General features: G+C 35.1%; 5 protein-coding genes and 1 non-coding gene across 8 annotated transcripts; 2 read left to right on the top strand and 4 right to left on the bottom strand.

Annotated features, from left to right (window-relative positions):
* The first annotated feature begins 309 nt into the window (after positions 1–309).
* On the top strand, positions 310–380 carry TRNAG-GCC (transfer RNA glycine (anticodon GCC)). The gene has a single exon. It is a non-coding gene; the product is annotated as a tRNA-Gly (tRNA).
* A 607-nt stretch (positions 381–987) lies between these two features.
* Positions 988–5,498, bottom strand: LOC105174488 (NADPH-dependent aldo-keto reductase, chloroplastic). The gene is made up of 6 exons (XM_088875829.1): positions 5,285–5,498; positions 4,772–4,822; positions 3,397–3,473; positions 2,643–2,730; positions 2,088–2,363; positions 988–1,859 (listed from the first exon to the last, which is right to left on the bottom strand). Exons 1-6 carry the CDS (start codon positions 5,402–5,404, stop codon positions 1,551–1,553), a joined length of 921 nt encoding a protein of 306 aa, XP_088731955.1. The 5' UTR covers positions 5,405–5,498; the 3' UTR covers positions 988–1,550.
* Positions 5,499–6,544: 1,046 nt separating this feature from the next.
* LOC105174487 (NADPH-dependent aldo-keto reductase, chloroplastic) lies at positions 6,545–9,520 on the bottom strand. 2 transcript variants are annotated; one of them, XM_011096609.3, is made up of 8 exons: positions 9,286–9,520; positions 9,068–9,195; positions 8,663–8,713; positions 8,455–8,531; positions 8,051–8,138; positions 7,460–7,735; positions 6,992–7,240; positions 6,545–6,854 (listed from the first exon to the last, which is right to left on the bottom strand). In XM_011096609.3, the coding sequence occupies exons 2-8, from the start codon at positions 9,185–9,187 to the stop codon at positions 6,768–6,770; spliced, it is 948 nt and encodes a 315-aa protein (XP_011094911.1). In that variant the 5' UTR covers positions 9,188–9,195; positions 9,286–9,520; the 3' UTR covers positions 6,545–6,767. The 2 variants fall into 2 exon arrangements, with proteins under 2 accessions (XP_011094911.1, XP_011094912.1); XM_011096610.3 differs by lacking the exon at positions 9,286–9,520 and having other exon boundaries at positions 9,068–9,253.
* A 626-nt stretch (positions 9,521–10,146) lies between these two features.
* LOC105174486 (NADPH-dependent aldo-keto reductase, chloroplastic) lies at positions 10,147–12,149 on the bottom strand. Its single transcript, XM_011096608.3, has 6 exons — positions 11,866–12,149; positions 11,718–11,768; positions 11,324–11,400; positions 11,164–11,251; positions 10,781–11,056; positions 10,147–10,612 (listed from the first exon to the last, which is right to left on the bottom strand). The coding sequence occupies exons 1-6, from the start codon at positions 11,983–11,985 to the stop codon at positions 10,277–10,279; spliced, it is 948 nt and encodes a 315-aa protein (XP_011094910.1). The 5' UTR covers positions 11,986–12,149; the 3' UTR covers positions 10,147–10,276.
* A 2,266-nt stretch (positions 12,150–14,415) lies between these two features.
* LOC105174485 (CASP-like protein 5B2) lies at positions 14,416–16,875 on the top strand. Its single transcript, XM_011096605.3, has 3 exons — positions 14,416–14,858; positions 15,608–15,740; positions 16,486–16,875. Exons 1-3 carry the CDS (start codon positions 14,728–14,730, stop codon positions 16,684–16,686), a joined length of 465 nt encoding a protein of 154 aa, XP_011094907.1. The 5' UTR covers positions 14,416–14,727; the 3' UTR covers positions 16,687–16,875.
* A 416-nt stretch (positions 16,876–17,291) lies between these two features.
* LOC105174484 (wall-associated receptor kinase-like 20) lies at positions 17,292–20,600 on the bottom strand. Of its 2 annotated transcripts, none has more exons than XM_088875830.1 (4): positions 20,192–20,600; positions 18,922–19,306; positions 18,726–18,782; positions 17,292–18,486 (listed from the first exon to the last, which is right to left on the bottom strand). In XM_088875830.1, the coding sequence occupies exons 1-4, from the start codon at positions 20,579–20,581 to the stop codon at positions 17,420–17,422; spliced, it is 1,899 nt and encodes a 632-aa protein (XP_088731956.1). In that variant the 5' UTR covers positions 20,582–20,600; the 3' UTR covers positions 17,292–17,419. The 2 variants fall into 2 exon arrangements, with proteins under 2 accessions (XP_088731956.1, XP_011094906.1); XM_011096604.3 differs by lacking the exon at positions 20,192–20,600 and adding an exon at positions 19,497–19,650.
* Between the last annotated feature and the right edge of the window lie 6,449 nt (positions 20,601–27,049).

Below are 27,049 nucleotides of genomic sequence, written 5' to 3'. Positions count from 1 at the left end.
TGTCAGAATCCCTACACAAGAAACATTTTGATATATATACTACACACATAACACCTATTTATGCAGTTACATGTTTATAATCTTATTCATTAATTCATCCTTTTTCTTTATAGAATTACAAACAAGATCCTATTATGTAGGTTCTTAAAAATAGCCCTCGGACTGAATGCAAAAAAAATCAAAACTGAGCTATGCGTCAACATATGCATGTTTATACAGTCCCCTCATATCAATTGGTGCCGAGTGCAATGTGATCCTTGGTGGCTGATTCTATAACATAAATCCAAATATCCAAAATGGAGCAATATCGCACCAGTGGTCTAGTGGTAGAATAGTACCCTGCCACGGTACAGACCCGGGTTCGATTCCCGGCTGGTGCACTCCCTTTTTTTGTTGATGGATTTTTTAATTTCTATTGCTATATACCCCCCTCCATTGCTTTCTCCAATCCGTGCAATAATAGCCATCAAAGGTACACTTCTATCTTTCGCATTTATTTTGGAGGATCAAAAAAATCTTCCTGCTTGAACATAATTCATTTTACTCTGTTTACTTGTTTTCTAAAATCCTAAATATTACGAGAAAATATAAAACTTTTTGGAGCGAGTCCCACCCACTGCCCATCAAGACTAAAAATCACCTGTCTTCCGACTTCTATAAGCCCCTTCCAATCACTATTTGATCCACAATTCACTAGCTATTTGGTTCACATCCTTGCGGACCTTGCCATATCAAGGCTTAAATTGTCACAAATTCATAAGCCTCAGGCTTTCTTTTCTATTCACCACTTGCTAAGTTGCCTTCGTAACCAATTCGTCAACTGATATCCTAAAAATCCAAATTCCACTTTTCATGTGGCCTTCCTTGTTTACTTCTTTTTCGCGAACCCTTTGCTTCACACTCTCAACATACATGCAATTGATCCCCTACTAACACTTGTATGTAGAATGTTCGAACTTTTCTGACTGTACATCGTGAAATAGAGAATAAATTCAGAAAGGTTCACGACATACTAAAATATAATGACAAATCCGTTTTAAACAAAGATATAGTAGGTTCATGAGGATACATCATACATGAATTATTTCCTAATCCTTCCATAACTATACCAGCATAGAGCAAACTCAAATCTCTCCATCCCACAGTTCTTCAAGAGTTTTGTACTGGCTCAGTGTCTCATGGACCGCATAAGTACCTCTAATAAGTCTTGCCTGCCAATTCAGAAACAAACATCTTTCAAGACCTTAGGAATACAAATCCACAAAAATTATCAAATAAATTTGGGTCCTTATGCTGTAAGGAACCAAAACATGAAAGATCCAGGGAAAAAGGTTTACTGTGTGCCACATATGGATATACAATGTTTGATGTATCTACTACGCGCAAGTGATTTGATTGCAGTTATATATCTTTAGATTAAATGCAGAAGATTCAGATGCTGGAATGGATCCAGGGCAAGCATTCTTTGTTTAATGTTTAACTCTTTTTCCACTATTTTTGCACAATTAAATCAATAATATACTCACAACAGTCTGCTGTTGACAGAAGTATCAACTGAGATATATGGATATAACAGTAACAGAGAAATTAAATAGAAAATGAGTACTTGCCTGCTCGATTTCAGAGAACTTGGCAAATAAGTCATCCGGTATGAACCAACTAAATACATCAAAATTCTCTTTGATCCTCGATTCTGTTGTGCTTTTTGGAAGCACACTATGACCCATCTGCAGACCCCACCGAAGAGCAACCTGTGCAGGTGTCTTACCAAGTTTTTCAGCAGTAGAAACTAAAACAGGGTGCTTGAGAACTTCACTTTTGATCCATGTTGTGCCAGGAGAACCCAATGGTGAATACCCCTAAAAGATATAACAAGCATTAAATTGAAGGATTAACATAAACCATTATTATTAATAACAAAAGCACTTTTCTCTTCCAAATTCAGATACGGGACTAGCAATTTTCACTTATATAAGTGAAGTATAGTTCATCAACAAAAATATAATTTCCTTCACATTAAGGCTATGGACTGAAGGAAGAAAACATGACAGTCTATTAAGTGATCAAGTATCAAGATGTGAACTCACGGATAGGTGAACTCCCTTGGATTTACAGAATTCCCTCAGTTTGGCCTGCTGCCATGAAGGATGACATTCTACTTGGTTGACAGCAGGGGCAACACGGGCCACATCCAGCAAATCACCAAGCTTTTTCACCGAGAAATTGCTAACCCCAATAGCCCGGGCCTTACCAGAATCATAGAGTGCTTCCATGGCTTTCCATGTGCCCGGTATATCTGTAGGAAGAAGGTTTTCAGGAGAAAAGCCAACAGCGTCCTTCTTCATCCGAACAGGCCAATGTACCTGAGAAATCAAACAGCTCCATTTATCTGGATAATAGTAAATGGTATAATGCAAAATCCACAAATGCATCAATGATATATATGCACACATAAATATGGGGAGGGGAGGGGAGGGGAGGGGGAAGGGGGGTGAGATGTCGTGTACTTGATATAAACCCATTAAATTGTTCTAAAGCTTCTTAATTTTCAACTTTTCATTAATCTATCTAAAGATTGTTTGATTCAAATACTACCATTGGTTTCAACTTGATAAAAGATTACCATACAACAAGTTACATACAAGGTATAAATCGACATAGTCAAGTTGCAGTTCTTCCAGTGTTTTGTTTAATGCCACAGGTACATCTTCAGGTGCATGGTCATTATTCCTGAAATTGTGAAGAGATAATACAGAAAAAATATGAGAATGAGAAGAAAGGTAAGTGAAGCATTTAGTCAATGAAACATATTACAGCAAGCGCCTTAACAATAAGGGTGTCTTTGGCATCGGGAGGGGGAGGGAGAGCTGGATGACAGATGCAGAGAGGATTGCTTTTATGCATTTAGGAGGCTTGACTAATTATTCATCCTTTCTCTCCCCCCACCCTTCACTTCCAACTGAACAAGGATGAGGACCAACCCCTCTTCCTGTCCTCCCTACCACAACACAGAACAGAAGTAGCTCAAGCACAAACAACACCATACACCTACTAAAATGTCCCAGTAAAATAGCATAACAATCCACATGTTCCAATTCAAACTTAGAAAAGGTGATGGCTGGTGATTAACTTGGCAAAGATTACAAATCTGATAAGTCAAGTTTACATACTAAGATAAGAATAATAGTCAAAGCATCAACAATCATCTCATAAGTTTAGAAAATAGGATCAGCTTGCCATTACCTATCTTAGAATAAGAAATTTTACCATCCCACTTCACATAGTAAAATAATAATATTCAAACATCAACAGTCAGGCTCAAAGTTTTCACTTTGACCAAATCAAGTAAGAGCCAAATGACTCTTGAAAACATTTTACTTGTCTAAATCCATTTACCGGAGCTTAGAGGTAATAAATAGCTCCTCCCTCTTCACAATTCCATCATCAAAAAGCTTCTTCAAAACTACACCAATCTGAAAAGAAAAGAACATTGATTAGTATCAGATGGATTCACAAACTGCGTAGATTCATGCATGTGAGAATGTGTCAATGCATGCCACACATGCACAAGCATCATTCTAAAACCAAAGTCGGAATAATGTTTGGATGTCCTAGCTAGACGCTTAGAAATTTTGAAATATTGGTTTACCATGGAATGTTGTTAATCTGTCAGCAAATGGGCTTCTGCATTTGGGGATACGACAACAGTATTTCATAAGACCAAGTTTTGGATGACAAGCAACTCGAGGAGCACTCTATCACAGAGGCTTCGTGCGGGGCCTTAACTTATGTACTTGTGTCCATGGGTTTTGTAGGAAAAAAGCAATACGATGAACAAAATTTGACTTTGTGGTCATTTGTTTTGGAAAATTTTAGTTTCAAAATAATTTGAACAACATTTTGAAATATAACAAACTGATTTAGAAATCAAAAGCAATTAAAACCACACTGGAACAAATAACATAAAACAATTAGAAACGCTATTTATGACAAGAAAAATTTAATCGAAAACTTACAATGAGAATTGTATCGTAATAATTCTCACTCCAATTGTAATCGTTAATTTAACCGAATCGCAAAGTTACTGCTTGTCCTTGAAGAAAATATACGTCCCGTATCAATAGTGCACCGGGTACAACGTAATTTCTCCCAAAATAAGACGATTGTAGTTCTTTCTGTTTAGCACTATACTGAAGAACACCTCGAAAAAACACTCAAAAACTTGTTACCAAAACTAAGCTCAAATTTCTAAAATATTGGGAGAGAGGCCGAGAGAGAAATTGTTTCGGGAGAGAATTGAGAAAGAAACTTGAAGTTGTTGTGTCTTGCAAATGAGAAATGGATAGCATATATATATATATATATATATATATGCATGACCAAAATCCACTACTAATTGAATAAATAAAATCAGCCATAAAATGCCTTCAAAATCCAATTGAAATAGCCATGAAATGGCCAAAAATATTTTCTGTAACAGCAAAGAGATTAAGAGGGCATAATGAGGTGATTCAATTCTCTTCAAATTTCAACTCTATAGGTTTCTATTTGAAATCAAATTCAACAGTTTGAAATTGAGCACGAGTGATTCTTGAACATACACGCGATAGTTAATTTCCATCCCTTTCCTCATCTAGCAATGATTGTTATTCATAGTTCCTTATGAGTCAAGCCCTTTGCACATAAATTGAGCTATGTGCTTTTAAACTTAACGCCCTAATTAATTTTTCTACTCAAAAAATCATAAAAATACTTTAAAACAAGTGTGTACCTCTTTCTCATTCCCATAAGCACGAGCACAGTCAATGTGGCGATATCCACTCTGCGAAAAAAAATTGCCAGAAACTGATTAGTGGTGATTATATTGTATGGAAATGGCTGGACATATTCACAGTTTCAAACTAAGAGATACTATCAAATCGTGTGGCGGATATTCGTACGAATTCTCTCAACAGTAATTTCAGTCATATTTTGTCTACTGAGGTCAAACTACTAAATATCATCTCATCATATATCTCCAAATCTTCAAAAAACACCACAACAAAAACATATAAACTCATAAACATAATCAGAACAGTTGAATAGAGTAAATAAATAAACACCAGACACATTCCTAAACATTTGGAAAAATTTTCAAAAGACAATCCTAAAAAATTAAGTTCAATTGAAACAATACTAGAAAAGGCCAACTAAATTAATCAAAATTAAACGAAGATAGATCCTATGCCATACTATTGTCTAAAGATACAGATTCAGAGACAGAGAGACACCAGGCTGCGGTCACCTTGATGGCTACTTCAACAGCTTGGCCGACGACACCCGGCTCAGCCTGCCACGTACCAAGCCCGACAGAAGGAATTTTAGCACCGGTGTTCAACTCAAAGTATCCAATTTCCTGCACCATTTTTGGAGAGAGAAAGAGGGGGGGAGGGGGATACGGATTTGTGGGAAGTGAATAATAAGAATGAGGAATGAATGAGTAAGGAGGGTGTGTAGTGAGGACGTCTTCACACTTTATAAGCGGGAAGAACCGAGGCTGTCCTTTTCGTTTGACAAGAAGACCTGCCCAGGCCGTTGATTTTTCTGCAATCTGACGGTGGAAATCACGAATAAATGATCAAGTGCCAATCATGTCGATGGTTGTGGACCATTTTATGAGAAATTTCAGTGCGGATATTATTCAATCGAATTCAAGCGAATTATATCATAATTGTAATATATTGTTTTTAAATACATAATAAATACAATATATTTATTTTAATTATATAGTAAATTCAACACACTTATCATATGATTGATATACAGATCAAATATATAATAAATGTGATATATTTAATTTAATTCAAATAATAATTTTTTCATACATTGGGCGGCAGGGGATCAGTCATAAGCAGGCCTAATGGACTTTCCTTATTTAATTTTTATATCTTATCGCGCGGCTTTCATCCAAAAAAATATTTAAGTACAAATGGAAAGAAAGTAAAAAGAGTAAAGAACGTGGAAAGAAATATTATTGTTTTTTCAAAATTTATTTGATATGATAAGACGTACTTTACTTAAAAAATATCTCAAATAAAATGAGTTTTAATTTAGATAGTTGAGTAAATAAAAATAAAATATGTATTTTTTTCATATCTTCTTAGCTAAATATTTCTATTTTCCTTCCAATTTCGTAAAAAAACAGAATTAGGTTTCATATACATCTAATTCCGCTTTATTTTAATTTATCCACCCTAACTATATATATATCTCATTTTACTTTCACTTTCTTATATACTCATTTATAATAAGAAACAAGCAAACTCAAAGTAAATCAAATTCTTCAATATTTATCCCTTTTGGATAGTCTCGGTCCTCAATTCAACATTGTTAATGTGCGGGATGAACTTGCTACGACTTTGTCTTCTCTTACTTCATTAGAAGTCAGTCGACCAGATCATCTCATTTTTCTATTGTGAAGGAAGATATTTCACCAAAGAAATTGCAGAACCCTTTTAATTGAACTCCTTGAAAAAAATATGTGAATCGAAATGCATCTGCATAATAAGCACAATTTCTGAATATATATTTTGGTGCACGATAAATGTGATAAGAAGTTCCCAAATTTGGGATGAAATGACACACAGAATATCCAAACGGGCCTTTGGGGCCACTTGGAGTGAACGACCTTTTATTCCCCAGTGAGGCACTATGTCTATGTGATGAAGCCTCAACATGTTTTCTCTTGAATGCACCTTTTTATCATCACGCCATTAAACACTACACGCTCAGATCTCTCCGTCCCAAAGCTCTTCGATATTCTTGTTTTCACCGAGTGTCTCATGGACAAACAAATAACCCCTGAGCAGTCTCACCTGCAAATTTGAAACACGGCCCCATTACTTTGTGATATACAAAGAGAAGAATTCCACTGAAATTCTCAACACAATCTGGGACCTAAATGCGCGTTAGTATCTAGACAAACGTTAAGAACAGCATGACAAGAACTTGCCTGCTCAATTTGAGAGAACTCGGCAAATAAGTCATCTGGTATAGACCAACTGAAGACATCAAAATTCTCTTTGATCCTAGATTCCTGCACGCTCTTTGGAAGTACACTATGACCCATTTGCAGTCCCCACCGTAGTGCCACTTGTGCAGGTGTCTTACACAATTTTTCTGCTGTAGCAACTAGAACAGGATGCTTGAGGACTTCACCTTTCATTGTAGTTGTGCCAGGAGAACCCAGTGGTGAATAAGCCTAAAAGTTATTTAAAGCTTTAAATGAAAGGACTGGTTATGGCAAACCTAGATCATGAACATAATGTTGAAACACGACAAATAGAGACGACGGAATTCATCTTACTTCAGTTATGGATGACAGAATTGCATAGTCGAAGTCCAAAACAATATATTCAACAAATGATACGTTGACAAATCTTTTGAAAAATGGAAGTTTATGAAGATTTTGTCTACTCACAGATAGGTGAACTCCCTTGGATTTGCAAAATCCCCGCAGTTTAGTTTGATTCCATGTAGGATGACATTCGACCTGGTTGGCAGCTGGAGGAATGCGTGCTATAGCCAACAAATCACCCAGCTTTTTCACGGAGAAATTGCTGACTCCTATAGCCCGGGCCTTGCCAGAATCATAGAGTGCTTCCATGGCCTTCCATGTAGCTGGTATATCCGGTTTAACAATGTTGTCAGGCTTAATACCTGTTGTCCCCTTCTTAAAGCGGACAGGCCAATGAATCTGCAAGATCATATGGTCTTATCCATAATCCATTCGCATGTAGTTTAACATGTAACATGCAAACTAAAAGAAAACTGGGACTGCTCATGCACTCCAACTTGAAACCCATCACACCATGTCAAGATCCAACAAAGCAAATCCTATTTACGGCAGAGTCAAAGTTCTTAAAACTTCATTAATGACTTTGAGGTGTCTATCAATTGACCTTTTCATTCTTATTCTAATGGTCGTTATATGAGATTAGTTGCTTCATGTGCGTGTCATTCGTATCCAGAAGAATTACAAAAAGAATTGATGAAAGATCACAAAACATACGAGGTACAGATCAACATATTGAAGTTGCAAGTCTTCCAGTGTTTTGCCTAATGCCACGGGCACATCTTCAGGCGCATGGTCAGTACACCTGCAGAAATCAGGAGGTCATTTCAAGTAAGATACAACAGTAAGGACAGTTAAATGTGCTGAGTGGAAGTTTATGGGGGGAATTAGTTCATGAAACAACAACTTTGAGCACCTCCAGAGTGGTAGATGCACGCATGTTACTATACATATCGAGAAACAGAACTCACCAAATATCGGAGTATAATTTCAGAATAAACATACTCATACATTCCAAATTCAAGCTTCACGAAAAATGATAGCAACATTTTTTTCTCTTTCCGGATCAATTAAGTAATCAGTAACTCTGCATCACTTTGTATTAATCTTAATATGATTACCATAGTTTGGAAGTAATAAACAAATCCTCCCTCTTGACAACTTTCTCGTCAAACAACTTCTTCAGAACTACACCAATCTGAAAAGAAGGAAGAAGGAAATCTAGTTCAGTCTCACAGATATGAAGAAATATCATCACCTATGAAAAACTTCACCAACTCCATTAAGACTATTAATAGATCTTCCTACAGAATATAAAGAAGTATTTACCTCCTTCTCATTACCATAGACTGGAGCACAGTCAATGTGGCGGTACCCGTTCTGCAATATGAAAGTAAGATAAATTGATCAGTGGAACATGTTCTATAAATGCCTAAAACTCCGTGATTTACACTCTCCTTTGTAGCCACACCTTGTATGACACAAGTCAATAGTAGTCATTTTCTGTAGCTTAGAAAACGAAAAAAGGTTTCAGATTCCAGGTGCAGGGTGGACTATAGCATTAGCAGCAACATGTGGTAAAACCAGTCAGTACTTGTTCATTTTTCAATAGGGTGCCATATTAATACAACGACAAAGATAAACCATCATAACCTATCAACATGAACACTTGAGATCGCTCACAAACAAATTAAAAGAAAATGAAAATGATAATGAAGTAACACACACAGACACCTTGACGGCTGCTTCAATAGATTGACCAACGACACCAGGCTCCGCCTGCCAGGTACCAAGTCCGACTGAAGGAATTTTCGCCCCGGTGTTCAACTCGAAGTATTTAATCTCCTTAGCCATTGTTAAGCCTTACGGAGATAAAAAGAATGAAAACGGTGTGAGCAAACAATAAACCAATAGAAGTGCGGCGTGAAAACGAGAGGGGACTGAGCTCTCACTTTATAAGCAGGAGAAGACGAATTTAACTCAAACTTTCCATCCTTGATTTTGACCTTCACATTTAACCGTTATTAATTCGGACTTCGGCGCAATGATCTGGCGCTGCAACGCGGTCAATAAATGCCGGCGGACGTAACTGTGATCCGAGATTAGCAAGCGGACCACCTTACCGCTATGTATCACCAATTTCTGCCTTTTCGGGTGTCGCTTTATGTATAATTCTCTCTCCCTCCCTCCATATCTATGGAACAACTCTACGAAGCTGGGGCCATGACTGCGAAATGTTATTCTATTCGAATTTTATCAATATGTATGATATTATTTTATTTTAATAGGATGTGTAGTTATATTTTAATTATATTATTATATAATTATTGTTATTGTTGATAATTATTTAATATTAATAATTTTAATCGATTTATTTAAGAAAATAAATATAATCGTTAATGGTTTTCGCTTCAAAACTAAAAAAAAAGTCCATATAAACTATAAAGAGATTGCTTTCACATCTCATGCATGTTCTCTAGTGAGGTGATGAAGTTGAAATAAATAGGTTTATTTATGTGATACCTAATTCGATATTAGTTAGAAATTCATGACATAAATATATATAAATCTTTATCAAAAACACTCAAGTGCATTTATTGGTTATTTCACAGTGTTTAATACCATTTTTGTAAGATGCACTCTAGTTGTTATGACATTGATTTCGTGAGTAAATCATACTGAATTGTCATTTGTTGATTAAGGCTGCGTTTTGATTACAAAACACAAATTGATGGAAATAACAGCCATGGACTATTGTAAAGCAACTCTTTTGATGCTTGTTCACTCCAGAACACAGCAGATTGCGACAATAATATAGACAACCACCGTCCCGTCGTCATAAATCATCAAGGCAAACTTGACTATCAGGAAACGCTAAAATATCCATCTACATGGAAATTAATTATAAAAAAGAAATCGTGAGAACTGCGTTGATTTTTCGACTCAGGTTTCGCCATCCCAGAGCTCTTCCATGGTTCTGTAGGAGCCGAAGGTCTCATGCACAAAAGCAGTTCCTGTGATTAGCCTCACCTGCTCAATTTGTGAAAATTGGGCACACAACTCTTCAGGAATATCCCAATCAACCACATCGAAATTCTCTTGAATCCTCTTCTCATTAGTGCTCTTCGGGAGAACACTGTGCCCCATCTGCAGCCCCCAGCGGAGGGCCACTTGTGCTGGACTCTTCCCCAACTTCTCAGCAACCAAATTCAGAATTGGATTTTTGAGCACTTCAATTTTTCTAGAGTCGTTCCCACCAGAACCAAGAGGTGAATATCCCTTAATAAATCATTCCAAAATTTCAAAAAAAAAAAAAAAAGGCATGATATCAGATCAATCAAAATCTCCGATTAAAAAAAAAAAGAAGATGAATCAAAATCTAAAAAGATCATAAATAGGTGATTCAAGCATAGAATTTTCCGAAATAAATACTTTGAATGTACTCACTGATAGATGAACCCCTTTGGATTTACAGAACGCATGTAGCCGGGGCTGTTGCCATGAGGGGTGGCATTCGACCTGGTTGACGGCCGGAGGTATACGTGATACTTCGAGCAAATCTGCCAGTTTCTTGCTAGAGAAATTGCTGACGCCAATAGCTCGGGCCTTTCCAGCATCACAGAGTGCTTCCATTGCTCTCCAAGTACTTGGTATATCGACTTTAGTAAGATTTTGTGGTTCAAACCCAACAGAACCTTTCTTCATGCTAACTGGCCAGTGTATCTTCATAACATACAAAGCAAACAACCTCAATAACGATCAATGTATTTCGAAAAACATATCATCCCCGAAACTGGTGTGAGAAGCGCAAATTAAGTAATGCAAAATACCAGATAGAGATCAATATAATCAAGCTGCAAGTCATTCAAAGTTCTGTTTAAAGCCAAAGGTACATCCTCCGGAGCGTGGTCCGAACACCTGAGAGTTTCAGATTTTATAAGCCAATAACTCATGACGAATAGTACTGGAGCATGTGAAAATTTGACAAACCAGAGTTTCGAAGTAATCCATAGGTCCTCACGCTTCACTATCCCATTTTCAAATAGCTTCTTGAGGGCATCACCTATCTGCAACGAGAGCATCATGGATCAAAAATTACGAGACCATCATGCAATGCATATATATATATATATATATATTATATTAATAGGCAAGAACGGGTTGAAGTTGATTCATAAGACTTTCTTGCGACATTAATTATTAAATGAGGCAATGCCGCATGCTGCTCTAACAAAAACGTCCAGCTCGATCTTTACTTCTCTAACCCTAAAATCATCCTTTCAAAGAGAGATTAGAAACCATTTCAGCCATGTAACCCTGCGAATTTACAGTTATCAATTACATATTGTGAAAAACTGGTGAGAAAGGTGCAGAAAGTACGTACCTCCTTCTCATTGGCGTACTTTTGCGCGCAATCAATATGTCGATATCCTGCCTGCATTTTGAGACGTAGATCGAGAATCCCATCACTCGTTTTCAACAAGAGCGAAATCAGAAGAATCAAAAGGGTTTACTACTAGCAATGTACGTACCTTAATTGCAGCGGTGATGGCGTCGCCGACGACCCCGGGTTCTGCCTTCCAGGTACCGAGTCCAACCGACGGGATTCTGGCGCCGTTGTTCAGCTCGAAAAATCGAATCGCTTTCGACATTCTAATTTCTCGATTAAACTAATACTTTATCACAAAGTGCCGCCTGCCTGGTGTTCTTCTTTGCTACTGTTACATATCATGAAAAAAAAGGGTTTTGGCGTTGTCGAGTGGATGAGAGTGAGTTTCGGCGGCGTCGCGGAGGGGATTGCTCGTCAGCAATGACGTAATTCTTGAATTTCATATTTTGTTTGAGTGCTGCTGTCAAGGAATTATTTGCCTTCTTGCATAAATTCCAAATCATCTTATTCGTTAATTATTAGTCGTAACCACAAATCAGTCATTAATTTTATTTTATATTTTTAAATAATTAATTATAATTAAGAGTAATTGACCACTAAACTATGAATACGACAACTATTAAAAAGACGATATTATAATTCTCATAAATTTAGTATAAATAATTACAATTAGTTTTTTAGTTCATCTATGCTGCATTTTAATTGTTTATCTAACTATACTAATAACAAAAAAAAAAGACCCTTCACGTTCACAAACAACGATCAATCATACTTTTAATTAATCTTTTGTAAAGCAAAAAATGACCTACAAAAAATAATCTTCAACTAATAAAATAAATAATTCACGTTTTCAAATTTTACATGAATCGATAAATTAATTAATTTTCTTTTTTTCTTTTCTTTTTGATGTAGTCATATATTGGTTTATATATTTTATACTTCTTTATAATATATTTAAGCATGAAAGAATACAAGAAGAATTATAAAATTTAACTACGTTTAATTGTCATTATTAATAACAAATCCGTAACAAATAGTTATTGAACGCGGTCACGCAATGGTAGTTAGTCGTGGTCTTTGCGAAGATTGCTAAAATATTTATTATTGTTAAAAGCAATTGCAAATATTTTGATCATGGCTCTTAACCGGGGCAAATAATTTTTTTATGGTGGAAAAATTTATTTTTTGCATCAGTTTGGTTTAACCGTAATTAATAGAAGTCATTTACCATGATTTTTAGCCATAGTCATCAATATTATAGTCAATAGTAATTTTTTTTTTCTACTGAATTATTTATTATACTAAACATGTATCCGCGCAGGTATACTTTTAGTAATGCTCTTATCTTATTGAAGCTCATAATTATTCTTTTATATTAAAATTTCTCATTTCGTACAAACTCACATGCAAAAATAGTTTGGTAATTTTTTTTAATGCATTAATTATCAATACATATTTTACTCAAACTAAAAGAAAAATTGACATTTTGTACAATATATGTTATATTTATAACAATAATTATAATAAACATGCAAAAATAAATACTAATATGTCATTTTAGTTTCAATTAACAATAAGATTAAACAAAATGGGAGTATTTTAATTTTTTAGTACATGTAATTACCTAAACTTAATTTTTTAAATGAACTTGATTGAATAGTTAATTTAATATGGATTGAGAAGTTGAAGAATATTTTTTGTATTATAATAATTTTGTGAGTTGTATAAAAACTACCACTTTGTATCTATAAATCCTCTTCCATTAATAATAGTATAAATGCACACAAGAACAGCATGCCGTATTAACAACTAGTACTATTATGAAGAAAAGATGTGTTATAGGCACAGAGTAATGATTTCGACACCGTTGCACTAAATTTTTTGTGATCTAAAAAATGCCCAATTAATATTAACTTAATCGTTCAATTCATATAAGATAATTAATTATTTTTATTTCTAATCTATTTTAAAGTATAAAAAATTATTATTATATGTATCTAAAAATAATATATCATAACGACTAGTATATATATATATATAACACTTATTCTTGTAGAATATACAAAAGAATTAGATTGTGTTTGCTTGTCAAATAATAAATTAATTGAACTGTGTTGAGCATATATTTGATTGTAAAAAAAAAAAAAGTTTTTTTTTTATCTAAAAAGGATATTTGAAAAGCACAATATTCTCTAAAAATATCATATTAACTTCAGTTATTATATTTTATACATTATATTAGTTGTTATCATTATACCTTCATTGCAAATCATTTCAATTAATTTTTTTAAACTGAAATAATATGAGATGAAAATTACAAACAAATGCAAATTTATAATTTCTTATGATCTGATGCCGACAAGAGCGGGGCCTATGTCCAACGTGGCACGAAGAGATTCGACTTGAACAAAAAGACACTGAAGTAGTTCCGACAATGAGACCAATGAACCACGAGAAAATAGAAAGAAATAAATAATGGTGATAACGGAAAGAATTGAAAAAGGAAAGGGAAAGATATCCACGTAGGACTGTCAGACTCACTCCAAACTAATTATTAAATCCCCAACACTTAAACTAATCATAAAATTAAATGAATGAAGTATACTACACAAAGAAGGGGTAATATACTTTTTTATTAAAAGGCTGGTAATTTGCATTTATCCCACGCATAAACTGAGCACAAAATATTAGTATAATACCAACAAGCCCATCAACAGTTCTTTAATGTGTTCAGCAGCTCAACGGTTCATTTGGCTGCATGATTTTGGGGATGATTCCATCTCTATCACCTCCCTCACAATCAACTCTTTCCACCCAAATCCTCTAAGTATAAGGCCGTAAGTTTCTCTTGAAATACAGTGGGTATACTGAGTGGGTGGTGATTTTTTGGCAGAAAGATGGGGAAGACTAAGGAAATCTAGGGATTTGAGGAGGGCCCTTTTTTATTTTGAGGAAAAGGGCCCTTTTTGTGGGAAGAAAGAAGTAATTGAGGAAAGGAAAAAAAATGAAGGATTTGTTAGGTAGTCCTGGAACTGTGAGTGGGTTGCTATTAAGAATAGGTCAGTGTTTGTTTGCAGCTGGCTCCATTGGAGTTATGGTTTCGGCTCTTGGCTTTTCTAACTTCACTGCTTATTGGTATGTTTACTTTCCACCTGCCCCTTCTTTATTCTGCTAGTTTAATGCTCCTTATTAATGAAAATGAAGTAATTGGAGTTGTTGAGGTGATTGATTCCCCCCCCCCCCGGGCGAATATGGTTATAACTTATACGATTTGGTGATCTAAAAGTACATAATTTTGGGAAGTTTATCATATTTCTTGAATTTGGAAGTTATCAGTAGTAAATGCTAGTTTTAATTTTGGAAATTGAGTGGGGTTGTGTATATAGTATTTTGTTGGTTCAGAAATGGTACTATCTTGATAGAAATGGTCACAGTCAGCTAAGATGCTTACAGTACTTTTATGGAAAGAATTTCTATGCTTGCTTATGAAGATATTTCAGAGTTAGGTAAGCACTGGTTTGTTGGATACGCTAATTTTGAGCCACTTAGATCACTCTGCCATATGTTAATGGCTCACAGAAATGAGTCTTCTTCTAAATGCACCGTATTGGGTGTCCAATGCCTCATGTTTGATTAGTTTCTATTCTCTAATATCTGCAAAATTCTTAAAGTTTTGAGCAGTTAAATGTGTGAAAGAGGGGGAAAAAAAATCTGTCTAGGGACTCCATGGAAATGGACATTTTTGTTCTTTATCTTGTCCGCTAGATATGTGTTGGTTTACTCCAGCTCACTCAATGTCGAGAATGTAGTCTTACTTGCTTTTACTAAGTGATCACTGGATTTTCTCCTCAATAAAATTGACTAAAAATAACTTCTGGATTCAGCTATCTCATCGCATCAATGGGGCTTCAAGCACTGTGGAGCTTTGGACTTGCGTGTCTTGATATCTATGCTCTGCGGATAAAAAGAGACCTCCGTAATCCGGTCCTAGTTAGCTTGTTTGTTGTTGGTGATTGGGTACTTCCTACGCCCTTTACTTTTAATTGCTTGCATCTGCTAAAATTTGTTATGATGCTTGATAATAGGCAAAGCCATCTACAAAAGGTCCTCCTCTCTCTCTAGGTTAAATTAGCTATTTATTGAATGAAGTGTAGTTACATCTTCACTAGGAAGGAGTTATCATCCCAGTGTCTTCCCTCAATTTCATCTTCCAGTCTCATTTATCTGCATGAAGATCGTCTCCTCAACTTCACAAAGTGATTTGGACTACTTATTGTCTTTCGTTTGTACTTGAGACTGGTGTTGTCATCTCCCCACAATCCTAGCTATGAATTTTTTAACTCCACATAATCTAGTATAGCAGATCATACCTAAGCATTTTTTAACTCCACATAATCTAGTATAGCAGCTCCATATCGGAGAGTTGATTCCTTCTTTCTGTGTCATTCTATATATATGACTAGATAGATTTCATATAGTTCGACTATTTTACTGGACAAAAGCACAAGTTTGCTCGGGGCTGTTGAATCTTAAATTCCTAGTATTAGCTACGTCTGTTGCAAATATTAGGACCTTGTGGACTTGGCCATTGGACTACTTATTTATGACCCTTTCTGTTCTGTCTTTCTCATGAGGCTATCTAGCTTTACAAAGCCTGCGATATATCATGACTCTCTGTTACAACCTCATTCTTCGTTTATGTTCAGTCTTAACTCTGTTCTTTTTTACCTCAGCCAACTTAACAATCACAGATTAAACACAGGTAACAGCTACCTTATCACTAGCTGCCGCATGCTCTTCAGGTGGGATTGCGGTTCTGTATGCAAAAGACTTGAAATTTTGTACAGGTCCAACGCATCTTCCATGCAACAGATTTGAACTCTCCATAGCTCTCGCATTTGTAACATGGTTCCTCATTGCAATGTCTTCTCATGTAATGTTCTGGATTTTAGCATCAGTTTAAATGCTTTCAGATTCAATATTTCCTTGCCACGTTTACATAGTTCCTTGCATGTTTCCACATGTAAATCAGTATTTTGGCACCGTGAGAAGTTATTGATGTTCTCTTCGAGTTGGCTTGTAGCAGAATTTTGTAATATTTGTTCTGTAATCCGTCCCTTTTAAATCTGTATGATGTTGATTTGCACTGTCACTGCATTATGTTCTCCCATCGTCATTTATGGTTTTCTCTCCCTCTGCTATCTTTTATCGAAGTTACCAGCACAAATCAATACAAATACAATCTGCACCCGCGTCTTCTACACACACACATATTTATATATACACAGTAACCTTCAGAAGAATCAGAATCATTCATCAGAGGCCTGTCAGATTGCTGAATGATCTGTACGCATTAAATTCCGAGTTTAGTCATGTGAATTCAACTTCCTGTGAAATTAAAAATGGTTAGTACATGTGTTCTTGTCTGATATTTGTAAGTTGGTCCAAAATAGAATGAAGCCTAACTCGGGCTGTTGGTGGAATCTTTTTAGGAGTTAGATTTCATGAAAATTAGTTCTGATTAACACCTACAATGAGACATTTACGATTTCAGGGAAAAGACAAAGAGAAAAAAACAAAAAAAATGAAATCAGATAAAAAAAAAAAAAAAAAGCAGAGAGCTTCATATACTTGAATAATAACGATTTCTAGTTGCTAATCAGGTCATTCCCTATCACCTGGAATGTTAAAATTGCCTATGTTTTCGGATCATCACCTGTAATGATACTAATAACACATTCAATCTCATCAGCAACTTCTTTCATGGAAGGGCGATTCTGCCTTCGTTCATCCAAGCATGCCGCAGCCAAATCCCCGATTGCTTTCATGGTCTCCAATTCAACTTGAGAAGCCCCCTCTTTAAGCATTGGATCAATCACAGTCATGAACCTTTCCTCATTAAAAATCCTTTTCATGTACACCACCAGGTTGACATTCTCCTCCTCCCTGTTGAAGTCAATAGCTTTCATAGAAGTCAGGAGCTCCAGCAAAACCACGCCAAAGCTATAAACATCACTCCTATCAGTCAATTGGAGATTGAGGTAATATTCTGGATCGAGGTACCCTAGTGTCCCCTGAGCCGAGGTGTGAATGTGAGTACAATCTTGTTCACTCAACTCAACCAGTCTCGAGAGCCCAAAATCAGACACTTTTGCATCGAGATTTTCATCCAATAGTATGTTGCTCGTTTTCACATCACGATGATAAATGGGGGGCACAGCAGAAGAATGGAGATAAGCAAGGCCATCAGCTGTTTGATGGGCGATGAGCAAACGGCGCAACCAGCTCAGTGGCGACCTCTTGCGCATGTCAGACCTATGTAAATGATCAAAGAGGGTCCCATTTGCAACGTACTCATATATCAAGAGAGGCTGCTCGAGCTCTACGCAGCAACCGAGTAATCTCACCAGACTCCGATGATTAACCTGGCAAAGGATCCGGACTTCGTTCAGGACTTGAGCTGTGCCTTTGGAATTTCCAGGCTTGGCACGCTTGACAGCTATAGCAGTTCCATCGTCCAGAATGCCTTTGAAGACCTCGCCGAAGCCACCAGAACCGAGCACGTTTTCCCGGGAGAAGTCACTGGTTGCTTTCTTGATTTCTTTTCCTGAAAAAATTTTGGCTGATTTTCCGCTTGGATTGGCGTTTAAGATTTCCTCTCGTTCTCTGATTAATGTCTTTCGTGCTGTTTCTTTCATGTATTTTCGCTGCCTGTACACTAGAAATCCCGTTAGGGCCAGGAGCACAAGCACGCCGACAGAAGCTGGCGACAAGTTATGTTTCAGTCAGTAGTTTGATGATCAAATCAAATTTCAAATTAGCAATGGCATATTATGATTTTGAAGTATGACTGCTCAAGGATTGCAGAAAGGATGCAAGTTCGATGCATTTTCATGACTGAATGGGACAGATTACAGAACTAAAGCAATTAACTTTTGGAAGATTAAAGAGTTGAAATTTGGAAACAAATCATTCTCACAGGAAGGCCAAGCAACAACTTACATCCAATAACAGGAGTGTGATTCTTATGATACTTGCATCCTGTTCCACGTCGACACTCTGCAAAAATGAACATCAATTTCTCAATGAAGTACTACTAAATCAAACTACAAGAACTCAAAAAGGATCAGTTTCTTATTTTATTTGTTAAAGTTAGTATTTCTGCACAAGAAAAGAAAAGAAAGTAAAAGTCACCAACTTTGACAATATCCAGAGGCAGGATCCCAGTACCGCCCCTTCTTGCAAAGGCACCTCTTCTGCCCAGCATTGGATGGATCCGGCGAGCACTTCGAAAATGGCAGGTCACGGCAGTCTAACTTTGTTTTGCAGGGCGGCTCCTGTGGCGTCGCCCACATGAGCTCCAAACCAGGCGCAGGCCATTTGGCAAAGGGCAGTCCAGGATCCAGATTCACATAACTCTGATATCCCATGCACCCATTTGCATGAACACGTATGATATACGCATTCTGTGAACCCCCTGTCCGGAACGAACAGCACAACCTCTCCTTTCTACACGCAGCAGCTGATGGTGTGTTGTTAATGTAAGTGTGACATAGGCAATTGGCCGAACAGTTGATAGGCACCTGTATGCAGTGGCAGGTTCTACACTTGTTATTTATCAACCAATCATATCATAAGTACTACATCTACCGTGAGATTTATGTAAATCTTGATCCTAACTAGATTTAATCAAATTAAAGTTAAATACATTATACTTGTTATAATTGATATATAATATAAAAAAATGACCAATCACGCTACATAAAATAATACTTGTAGGTAGGATCCGTTTATTTGGTGAGAGTGGCCCGAACATTCCAAATATTGGGCCCGATCGGCCATTTATTTGCAAAGTGACCAGCCCAGTATTGGAATGGATATCCTAGGGATTTAAAATCCAGCTGAGCTGGTGGATCTAGGCCACCTGTTCGGATTAAGTTTTGCAGATTACTGGTTGTCCTTTTGCACAGTCGCTAGTTGAAATAGTGCAGGGGCACGATAATAAAGTTCAATATAGTCAGCAAAGTAATCTCAAATCGTAGACAATACTAAACAATATATTATTATATCCATTCATATATACATTGTCGATAGTAGTAACATAATATTAGGCCAATTAATTTAATTACATTTAATTCAACCCCAAAAGCTATCTATACTACACCAATCCCATCGAATAAGCAGGTCATAATATAATCAATTTGATTTGAAAAAAATATTTAATTAAAAAATTTAATTAAGTACCCCGGTGGCAGACACAATTTCGGAAAGGGGTTTAATATAATTTATTTATGTAAATGAGTAAATTACTTATTATTAAAAAAATTAGCAATTTAACATAAGATAAATTGATATATTTTAAAAAAATACATAAAGATAAATTGTTATTTTTTTTATAAAAAATAATTAACTTGTTTACAACATCATATATTGCTTGCATTTTTCCCTTTCAGAAGTTGAAAGCAAACCTGAAGATGCAACATATTGTCAGTGCAATTTAGAAGCAGTATCGTATTGCTGCTGCTGATGTTGAAGGGAAGCGCATCGTCGATCTGAAAGCCTTCGCTCTTGAAATCTTGGGAGAAACAGGTGTTTGGGATCACTTCCGGCGGCCTGATAACCATTCGTTGCGCTTTGGAGTTGATGGACGTGATCATGTAAGGTAGGCCAGCCTTTGAGTCCAGATACAGTGTACTTGTATTCGAATCGCACTTGATTTTATAGGCCTGGTCGCCGCAGTTGGGCCTGGTGCTCAGGGGGTATGGCACCGGAGTCTTGCCGCAGAACCCGCACCTCATGTCACCCATTAATGTATACGGTAACGACAGAAACATTACAAGCAGTAGCAATGGCGGCATTTTATTACACCTCTCCGTCGATCACAACAGAAATCTTTACGTACTGCTGATGAAATATGTATATATATATATACCTAGATAGATAGGCTTGTACTAGCTATGTGTTCATGATGAGAAGTAGTATATATTTCATGATCTATTCATGGGATGCTGCATGCTAAGAAATATTAATTAAAATGTAAGAATTTGGGATGCAGAGTGGGAAGGAATCGGGATTCTACTCTTGTTGTCCATTTTGAACCTCGTACACAGCAAGTGGGCTGCGTACTAGTATGAATTCCTGATTTCTATGCCTAGGTTTTGGAGGGAATTAAGGACATGGTTTTCGAGAAATATGGGGGGATTGGATTGGACACATGAGTCTTGAATGTCAACTTGTTGTGTTCGATGTTTATAGGGCTTCTTACAAACCAGACAACAGGTTTTGAGAAAGATTGGTGCGATCAGAATGTAATCATGAACAACACATGCATGTTTGGGGTTTCGATACAGTGAATTAATGGCTGATCTATCAGACAGTAATCAACATATATACAATGGCTGGCTCTTTCATGTGATGGATGTTTTCATATTGATATTTGTAGTAAATCTTGCATTGTGGAAATGATTTTATCAATGTGGGTTTTGGGGGGTTCTGGTTATAATTTTTTGGAGTTACTAATTAATAATTAGTATAGTACTTGATTAGTTATGGAAACAAGATCCAAGTCCCTCAACTTTGATTTAGGTTCCCCAAGCAGGAAGCCCCTGTTCAGTTGCCACCCACCCACTACCTCTAATGTTGCATGTGTAATAATTAAATCTGCTGTTTATTGAATTTTTTAACTCTATCAATACCGTCTAAAGTTGGAACTCCATCACTATAAAGAAATAAGTTCAAATTCACACATATATATAGACGTTAATCTATTATAATATTAGTAATTATTTATTTGTTATAATATTTGTTATTGTTTAGTTATGAATGTTATAATTAGATATTGGTAATAAATGATACATCCATTGCTGTAATTTGTTAATATATTTACAGTGTAAAGATCGGACTAAATATATTATTTTTTGTTCTGCAAGTTAGCTCATTTAATTTTTCGTCCTTTAACCTTTTAAAATACCTTTTGGTTTTGTATCTTTTTAATTCTTGCAATTTTATCATTTTTTTTGCCAGAGTTCACCTTCACTTGCAAGAAGGGCGAACTCCAAAACAAAAAGGGTAAAATCATAAAAATTAAAAAAATATAAGACCAAAATACTACACTAAAAAGTGAATGAACAGAAGTGCCCGACAAAAATGTCCGAATAGAAACAATAGTCACTTTGAAAGATCGCATAAGATGTACTTGTATTTTTCAGTAAGAAGGTTGAATCTTGTATTAAAAAAAAGATTGAAATCACAAAACTAAGACAACGTCTAACCAAAATACTACCTTAGAAGATTAAAGAACAAAAATACTAAATAATTTAAATTATAAGATACAAATGCATTTAACTCTCCACGATTCATAATATATATATATATATATATATGTATGTATCTGTTTTTAACAGTGGTGGTGGAAAACAAGTGCTCATAAGCCCGATCAATCTAGAACCTTACAGGTCATGCTGACAGAATTTTATATTGGTTGGTGGCTAACTTTTCTTAATTAATCCGAATTAAAGCTCAACTTATGGGAAATATTAATTGTGGGCAGTCCCCAGAAAATCATTACTGAAGTCTTGTTTCTACAAGTAATATTCATAAGAAAAGATTTATCTATTGCAATATGATCTCGATCCGTTTCTTTTTTTCTCATAAACAACTTTTTTCACGTGAGAAATCATAAATTAACTTCCAATTGTCAATTTAATTTGTTATAATGTAGATAATTAGTCCTAAATCTGTGTGACATACATTAAAATTGGCGGAAGATAGAGATAATTAAAGCTTTGAGTACAACTTAAAAGTAGATTACATGTTACTGAGTTCACGTTCGAGAAGTAAGGTGGAAACTTAATCATAAATAAGAATGGGTCGAAGTTTCATGAATATCGATATATAGCCTATTTAAAATAATAACGTCTTGTTCCATTATCTCATTTAAATATATATATTTATTGATTTAGAAATAACAATATACTGATCAATAAATATTAATTTTTTATGTATTCAATAAATTAGTCACGAATCATAAATTTGTTGAAAGAAATTAGAAAAGGATAAGCAAACCCTTAATCTAATTGGTGGGGTTGATGTTGATTTAATTAATTTTCAATCCAAAAATAAAATATTAAATTTGCTTGAATTATTTGATGTCAGTCGTCCATTCCCCTTAATCTAAAACTTCTATTTAAATTATTATATATTAATGAGCAACCAGTTCCTTGGTTACGCATTACAACAAAGTATTATTGACCCCAAATATATATATTTATAAATTGCATAATAAACAATTAATGTTATTTGGGATTGTATATATAGTTTTTTCTTTATGTTTCGTCTAATTGCCACCCAAGCTATTCTTTTCAGTTAATTATTTGACCAAGTTACGTAGGGAGCTTTTATATATTTAATAGTTTGATTATAGCTAATTATTATGTACAAGTGGTTATTATATAATTACACTAATATGAATAAATTGAGAAAGTACATCAATTCGATCAATAAATTCACGTTAAATGAGATTATAAGTACCTATTACAATATCATATTAAATTAAACGAATATCCACACGTTTGGTGGAATTCGAATCCATGAATGCAAACTTATTCATGGTATCTCAATTTTGACCAATAGACTAAAACATGATCATTAGTGACAATAAATCAACTTGCAGGCTCTATTTTTTAAGTTCTTTTAGTTATAGTACGTCGTTTTTCTATCAAAAAGAGATAGAAGGATCATGTGATCGGGTTTGGGGGAGTGTTTTATCAGTTCATACAAAAATAACCAAAATTTTACTTGTAGACAATTACAATAATAGTGTTTTGAGAGAGACGTTTAGACATTAATAGTTCATTCGGGGAAAATTGGGCACTTTTTGACCATCCATTTATGATGGAGTGCAAGTCGAGACCTCCTCAAATTTTGATAATAATAAGCAACAGTGAAATATTATACTTAATTGAAATAATTGTAATGAATTAATATTAGTTTGTGTATGTTTGGACAGCGTGCACATATATATATATGGTTGTGGTGAAATCAAATAACAATGAACAGACATATTTTGTTGGGAAGACAATATTGAATCAAGTGGCACCTGTCTCCAAAGGCATGCCAATCTTTAGAACAGACCTGTCTTACCCTCAGTACCAACTAGCTAGGGTCCGAAAATTCCTCGTCAACGTAATTAAAATATTACCTTGTGGAAAATTAAGTTATTAAACAAATGAATATATTCAACTCAGATTGAGTGGAAAATTCTAATTGAAACATAATTTAATTAGATTAAAACCAATTATATAGTAAATCTAATACCCTTGTCGTGTGATTCACGTATAAAGAAGAAATGATCAATCACATAAAAAATATATCAAACTTATTATGTGATTTATTTGATTCAATCAAATCTGATTTGAAGCAAAATCACATTTTGGACACTAGTTAATTGAAAATGGTAAGTCCTCTGTCCTAAAAAATATTACTTCCTTTTGGACAGGCGATTTATATGTTTATTACATATATACATATATATGTTTAGTAATTAATTGTTTAAAGAATGCATTCAATATTAAAACTTCAAACACATTCAAGATAATTACCTGATTTTATTAATTCTGATAATTTATTCATTTGATCTTAATATATTACTTTCACTTAATGCAGTAAAATGTAATAAAAATTTATATTATAGATGCAATGGAGCGTGCTTCGCTAGTGGAAGAAACATAATTGTATGGCGAAACATAAAAGATTAAAGAATGATGCAATAACCACACCAACCTAATTAATTTCCTTTGCACTTTTTACACAAACATATGTACTTTCTACAATTTGACATCTTACAGAATACACAACACAAGTATATGTTGTGTATGTGGACCCTTTCTGGTTTTCCACAAACCAAAGATATACACGTGTAGTATGAAACATGTTGACGCACACAATCAAGACTGAGAAATCACCATGATCGAGGAAGAAAAGGAAAGTTGCTTAATTATTATTACAATTATGGAAACCACCTGGCGACTTGAAACTTTACGTGCCCTCGGCTTTCCTTAGGCACGTACGTAACTTGTAATATTTGGTCTCAATCATCATCACTTCACAGCCCGGCAAGAATTAATCAACTGGTGTTGCCCCGACGACTGAACAACCCTTTTGGTGGCGGCGCGATGAGTCGGTGAACAGGCGGAGAAGCTACAATCAGCTGGTCGGAAAAGCTGCATATCGGAAGTGGAAAACCGCCCTGAGTCACCGGGAAGCCTCATATACGAAGCTGACGGCGATTCGCTTCCCCATGTCCCTGTTACCCCTTCTCCTCCATTTTTGTATTGGATGATTGCTCTATAGAGAAATGGAATTAATCCCTCCATTTTTCTCTATCTCCTTGTGTGTGTTGTGTGTGTAATTTTTTCAGTGACGGGTGTGTTTGAACTCGGATTAAAAAGGAAGGGGTTACGGGGTGGGGTTGGGGGGGGTTGATGACGTGTCGTAATGGGTTGGGTTGGAGCCTAGCTGTTTACGCTAAGACAAGCTGACCATTAAGCATGGAAAGGGGCTTGGAGGCAAATCGACACTTGCGCACGAACCTTTGAAACCATTCTTTGAAAGTTGTATCTTAACTACATTCTCATTACATCTCACCAACCCTAATATTTTTATCTCCTACACTCACTATAATGCTTTTCTTAAACTTTCTTCCAGTGCCCCTAATCCTTCCTTTAATCATATTTTGGTTGGTTGAAGAAGAAATAATTTAACCTCTATAGCTCAATTCTTTATCAAAAAAATAATGTATTACACATCTTCCGCATCTTCATTAGACCATTAATTAATTTATTAATTAAAACAACGGGCGCCACGCGTATGTTAGTACACAAATATATGTCACTGTCTGGATTAGGAATTTCGAAAAGAATAAAGTTGTAAGAATCAGATTTAGCTAATGTGTTATTTTCTTCATGCCTGCACGAACGAGACTTGATCACCCACTGAGTGATGATAGAATTAATATATATAGATAATGTTACAGATAAGCAATATCTTCTGTGATAGGGTAATGAATCAATCTCAAGTTCTCCGGAAATGTCATGTGATTCATGTTTGAGGAGCATAAAAATTTATGTGTGAATGTTACATTTCTTGGACAGCTGAACTACGGAGTCTAAAACAGAATTGTTTTATGCTTTTTATAGATCACAAGTCTTTAATCCTATGGTTGGAATAATGAAGAGAGGTGTGTAGTGTCTGTCTGTCTTGAAGAAGAAACTTTTAGGACAATGAGTTTTCACCTAATTATGCGTATTAATCTTGCTATATACTAGATCCAATATGATTACTGCTAATTAAGTAAAGTTGAAAAAGGAAGGCCATCGATATCTCTGTCATCGATCCATCCATCGTGCAGAGTAGTCACATTGTTTTGATTGGATCTGAAAGTTTTTTTACGTTATACACCAAGAATAAGATTTTAATGCTCATAAACTCTTCTAAAAAATAAAGAGTTATTTAATTTATTTTTAAAATTTAATAAACTCCTCTAGAACAAATACCAAATTGTCGCTGTAATAATATTTATCAAGCCCTATCATCTTAGTCTACTTAAACACATAATTAATTTATTTTTAAAATAAAATTTGATATATTACGAATTTAAGAAATATCTTATAAGATGTATCAAATCTTTTAGAAAAAAATATTATTCAAACACCCTCAATTTAAAATCTTGGCTTATTATGAAAGAAATTAACGGGACGCAAAACATAATTACAATCCATTAATGTTAAAATAAAATAGCTATATTTTAGTAATACTACACGTCAGAAATGAGAGATTGAAGAGGAGAGGAAGTCACGGACAAGTTGGAGAAGGATAGTTTTGGTCCGAATTGAAATACAAGGGGCGTTGATCTTATATCAAGTGTGACACCACACTTATATATAATAATAAAAAGAAGAAAAATAAAATAAGTTTAAATTATTATAGTTGAATTGACTTAAATCTGGGGCCTCAACTGCTTGATGATTATATCCACTTAATTAAAGTTTAGTATGGCACCGGGATGAAGTCATTTCTTGCATCATCTAAATTATTCTTTTACTAAAAGGTATCTCCCTCAACCCAAGTTGAAATTCAGCAAACTAGAGATGGAGCGTATATAATTTGTCTTAAAATTCTAGTTCAATCGAATTTGGTCAAATTTGAATCACTTGTATGATAAGAGTAACACACACACTTGTTGTGTTAATGTACAGTTCAAGAAGAATGACCAATCACTTAAAAAATATATTACATTTGTTATATGATTGATTTAGTTTCGTCAAATC

This window comes from Sesamum indicum, linkage group LG11 (genome assembly GCF_026168435.1).
Source record: "Sesamum indicum cultivar Baizhima isolate 11 linkage group LG11, ASM2616843v1, whole genome shotgun sequence".
In the NCBI taxonomy this organism is placed as follows: Eukaryota; Viridiplantae; Streptophyta; class Magnoliopsida; order Lamiales; family Pedaliaceae; genus Sesamum; species Sesamum indicum.
This window is presented reverse-complemented; position numbering and strand designations above follow the sequence as displayed.